This window comes from Gekko japonicus, unplaced genomic scaffold (assembly GCF_001447785.1).
Source record: "Gekko japonicus isolate JY-2015 unplaced genomic scaffold, Gekko_japonicus_V1.1 scaffold2186, whole genome shotgun sequence".
Classification (NCBI taxonomy): domain Eukaryota; kingdom Metazoa; phylum Chordata; class Lepidosauria; order Squamata; family Gekkonidae; genus Gekko; species Gekko japonicus.
In genome coordinates, this window is record NW_015172071.1 from 42,086 (window position 1) to 46,819 (window position 4,734).

General features: G+C 51.4%; 1 protein-coding gene across 1 annotated transcript in view; it reads right to left on the reverse strand.

Annotated features, from left to right (window-relative positions):
* Positions 1-6: 6 nt before the first annotated feature.
* The window catches only part of AACS (acetoacetyl-CoA synthetase), an 85,491-nt gene continuing 80,763 nt past the window's right edge, over positions 7-4,734 (reverse strand). The window contains exons 17-18 of the mRNA XM_015420852.1: positions 3,665-3,867; positions 7-396 (exon numbers count right to left, since the gene is read on the reverse strand). Of these exons, the coding sequence (XP_015276338.1) occupies positions 259-396; positions 3,665-3,867 (341 nt within the window). The 3' untranslated portion in view covers positions 7-258. The remainder of the gene's footprint in view (positions 397-3,664; positions 3,868-4,734) is intronic.

Sequence of the window (4,734 nt, forward strand, 5' to 3'; positions counted from 1 at the left end):
GGGGGGGGAAGAGGTGTTAAGCATCTTATAAAAGGCCCCACGCCTGGTATCAGAGTTGAGGGAAATCTGCAACTTCCACCCCAAGCCGCGCCATGCAGTATCCAAGGGACAGCACTGCTCCTTATAAAAAGGAAACACCGTAACTTAAATAAGAGGCTCTCCTTTAGACACAGTATTCATATACATATATACATGGTACAAAAGCCCCACGCACACACGCACACACACAAACACAGGGAGGCAGGGCGGCCGATGGCTTCAGAAGCCGCGGAGCTCGGGGATATCCCGGTAAAGGTCCAGCGTCTCTGGGTTGGAGAAGGTGCCCCGCTGCTCAACTTCCTTCCCAGCGATGATCTGCTTCACGGCCACTTCGACTTTCTTTCCATTTATCGTGTACTGTGGGTTCAATAACAAAGCCATGAGGACAGGCAAGAAGAAGAAGAAGGAAAGAAGAGAAGAGATTGGATTTAGACCCCGCCCTTCACTCGGAGTCTCAGAGCAGCTTACAAACTCCTTTCCCTTCCCCTCCCCACAACAGACACCCTGTGAGGTAGGCGGGGCTGGGAGAGCTCAGAGAGAACTGCCCTTGAGAGAACACCTCTGAGAGAACTCGTGACTGACCCAAGGTCACACCAGCAGCTGGAGGAGTGGGGAATCAAACCCGGTTCTCCCAGACTAGAGTCCGCGCTCCTAACCACTACACCAAACCCTTGGAACGCTTATACCCTACAACTCTTGTCGGTCTCAAATGTTGCTCAGGACGTTTCAACCGGTACACCAGCATAATTAGAATTCAGTTCTAAATCCCCCTCCGAGCGTGTGAACTAATTAATGATCCAAACGAGGGTTCCTGGAGTTAGCCAGCTGTCGCAAACAACCTCGAAGCCGTTCCTCTGCACGTTCTGGTCAGAGAGGCGCCCGGAGAAAAATATCTCCTGTAGCATCAAGCAGCTGAGGGTCCGGCTGCCTCCCCATGCCCATCAGCCCCACGATGGAGGGGAGGGAGTGACTGGCTGAGATCGGAATCCAGTTCACACTTCTGTAGAGGCCCTGCCGACTCCCCGCTGAGCTTCCAAGATCGGGCTATCATGAGCCATCCAGGGGAGGACAGTGGCCACTTGCAAAGATCCCTTCTGAGACGACAGCAAACTGAAATTGCCATTTATTTAGCTAGGGGTTTCGATTCTAAGCAGAGTGCGCGAAGCCGTTCCTCTGCACGTTCTGGTCAAACTAAAATTTCCATTTATTTAGCTAGGGGTTTCGATTCTAAGCAGAGTGCGCAGAGAGCTGTGCCACAGGAAGGCCAGTTCCCCACATTCTCTGCCTCACTGCATCCTCCTTTGTGCCCCAAAATCACGCTTGTCATGATCTGGGCTGTGCCACCGGAGGCCTAGTAGGCCCAGGGAGCCTGGCTAGCAGTAGGGGAGGCTGGGCCTACAAACCCCAGAAGGCCCTGGGAAGTTTTGGCGCCGATTCTGGCCAATAGGGAAGAAGACGGCTGGGGAATAAAAGAACTGGTGCAAGAGGAGAAGCTATTCTTCCCAGGGAATAGGGCCAGAAGAGAGGCTGCTGTGGGGAAAAAACCCTCATCCTGAGGGAAGGGTGAGTAGTCTAAGGCCACTTGAGATAGTGAGCTAGGGACAGTATATTTAGATGCGTTAGGGCATTTGATTTCTTTTCACCCACGTACTGTTATTATTCCTGCACCTTGTTTGTTTGACCTCCTATAAAAATAAACCGTTTTCACTGTTCACTCTGCTTGGTCCTCAAGCTCCTTTCGACTAAAAGGGAGGTCTGAAGGCCTGGGAGGGTACTCTGGACCTTCTCAGAGGAGCCTGGAACCAGAGTGGTGGCAGCGTCAGGTGACACCCCATTTGAGCTGTGACAACGCTCCTTGGGGTTGTTGAACCTGGAGCAACTGGGGAAACTGCAGCAGGAGAAGGAGAAATTCCTTCCTCCACAGAGGAAAGAAGGTCCCGTTGGAGGAACAAACTTTTGTGCCGACAGAATGATGCCAGAGGATCTAAGGCGTGAGGTTTGTGTGACACTGGGATTCGGCTATCAGAGCCTCGTTTAAACCCTGGGCATGCCACTTGGACTCTCCCCTTCAGAGACCTGGCTGGTGTCTCCAGCCGCAGTGCAGCAAAGGTGCCGCTGCTGGAGAGTGAAGCCAGAATGTCTGCATCGATGCCACGCAAAACCGTAGTTCAGAATGACCACAGATGTGGTTCAGAGAGAGGCTTGGGGTAGGAAGTCGTGGACCGTGGACCGTATCACTGGGCACAGCCCATACTGACTCTTGACGTAAGTAGGCCTCCCACTATGTCATTTTTGCTTTTCTTTAGCGTGTTGTGTTAATGCCTCTGATTGGTTTTCCAAGTCTCTGCAAGTCAAGGGCCTACTGCATTGTCCTCTGGATGCCCCACTCTGTTGACTGAACTGGTTTATTCTATGTAGTCTTCCTTGAGTCCCAGTGAGGAGAAGAGGAGGAGATTGGATTTATACCCCGCACTTCACTCCTTTCCCTTCCCCTCCCCACAACGGACACCCTGTGAGGTAGGCGGGGCTGAGAGCTCTCTTGAGAACTGTTCCTGAGAGAGCAGCTCTGAGAGAACTTCTGACTGACCCAAGGCCATACCAGCAGCTGCATGTGGAGGAGAGGGGAATCAAACCAGTTCTCCCAGATTACAGTCTGTGCTCCTAACCACTACACCAAACTGGCAGACTATAAATAACTTAAATAAACCAACTGATTTCAGAAGCATCTGACTTTGGATACTGATTCGACGTCCCCTAATTTACGACAGTTGGTAAGGGCGGCTCTCATTTGGACGATCACGCTAACCATGGTTAACTAAATCAAGATGTGGTTTCACATGAAATCTGAACTGAGCTGCTCAGTTTTCCCTGGGCAAAAAAAAAAAGTCCTAGAAACCATTGCTTAGCAGCAGTGCCAAGAATTCTGGCAGAAATGCCTAATGTACCTCGCAAAACTACAGTTCCCAGGATTCCTTGGGGCAAGACGAACTCAAGTCCTGGTACAGACATGCCTCGGTATACAACATGAAGTTGTGAAGTCTCCTACACAAAATTCTCAAAACCAGGATATTTTTTCTCCATGAACAATTTGTTTTCACCCCAGTTAAAATCCAGCAGGCCCGTTAATCGGCCAGAATTTCTTCGAGGTCCTTCCCCGCATCTTCTTAGAACTTTCAAAGGTTTGCAAGAAGAGAGTGCTTGGATGAAGATGGCTTTCTTGGCATACCAAGTCGCCAAAATTAATCATCCCGTTTACCTTTGATTGGAAACACCCAAGAATACTTGATATATCAACAGAGCACATGTATATTTATAAACCAGAGAGAGAGAGAGAGATGTTTTGCTAGGGAAGGGCGGGTTTTAAAAAAAGAAAGACTTATTCAAGAAGAAAGGCACACACACACGAACACACAAGTTGCTAAGCAACTCGGCCAAACTATTTATAAAACTCCAATCCACTTTTTTTCAAAAACCAGAGAGGCTAAAACTTCCAGGCGTGTGTGGGCTTTGAAGAGAGATGACAAGTGCTCCTTAATTACTATTCCAAGGTGACGATGGGGGAAGAGAGAGAGAGAGAAAGAGAGAGAGAAAGGAGAAAAGAAATAAAGCACCGCCTTAAGCATACCGGAATGCCTTCGGTTTCCAGAATAATGCTAGGGACGTGTCTGGCAGAGAGCGCTGCCCGGATCGCTTCCCTCATCCGCTGCACGAGATCCAGGCTGAACACCTGGTTGGTGGCCATCTTCAGGAAGAGGATGACCCGTTCTTCGCCGTCCTCACTGTACTGAGGGACGCAGAGGCTGTCCGAGACCTCTTCAAAAGCTTCCACTGCGGAGACACAAATATTGGCTTGGATTTACCAGTCCGACTAAGCGCACATCGACAGGGACCGGGCAGCACCCTCCCAGTGGGGTTGCCGGATGGGGGTTGGGAAGCTCTCGGGGGTGGAGCCTGGGGAGGGCAGGGGGACCTCAGCCGGGTCCAGCGCCACAGAGTCCTCCCGCCAAAGCAGCCGCTTTCTCCAGGGGGGACTGATCTCCACAGTCCGGCGAAGAGCTGTAACTCCCACTGGGAGGCTGGCGTCCCCACCTCTCAGTCAAAACCAGGGGTGGCCGTGTTTACTTTTTAAATTTATTTCATTAGATCTGTATCCTGCCCTCACCACACAGCAGGCCCAGGGCAGGTTTCAAACATAAAGACCGGCAAATAATGCAGACGGACAAAACGTTATCGTCAGTACAGCATCCAGTGAACTCACCGGTTTGGTGTCGTGGTGAAGTGCGCGGACTCTGATCCGGGAGAACCGGGCTTGATTCCCCACTCTTCCACCTGCAGCTGCTGGATGACCTTGGGCAAGCCGTAGTTCTGATAAGAGCTGTTCTTGAAAAAGCTCTCGGGGGCGGAGCCTGGGGAGGGAGCCGTTTCTGCTAGAGCTCTCTCAGCCCCCACCTGCCTCCCAGGGTGTCTGTTGTGGGGAGGGGGAGGGGAAGGAGATTGTAAGCCGCTCTGAGACACCTTCGGGTGGTGAAGGGTGGGGTATAAACCCAATCTCCTCCTCCTCAAACACTAAACTGGGCCTGTGAGCCAAACCCGACCTTGGGAATAGGACTGTCACCCTCCAGACGGGTTCTCTCCTGGAATCACAACTGACCTCCAGACTGCAGAGATCAGCTCCCCTGGAGAAAACCGGCTGCT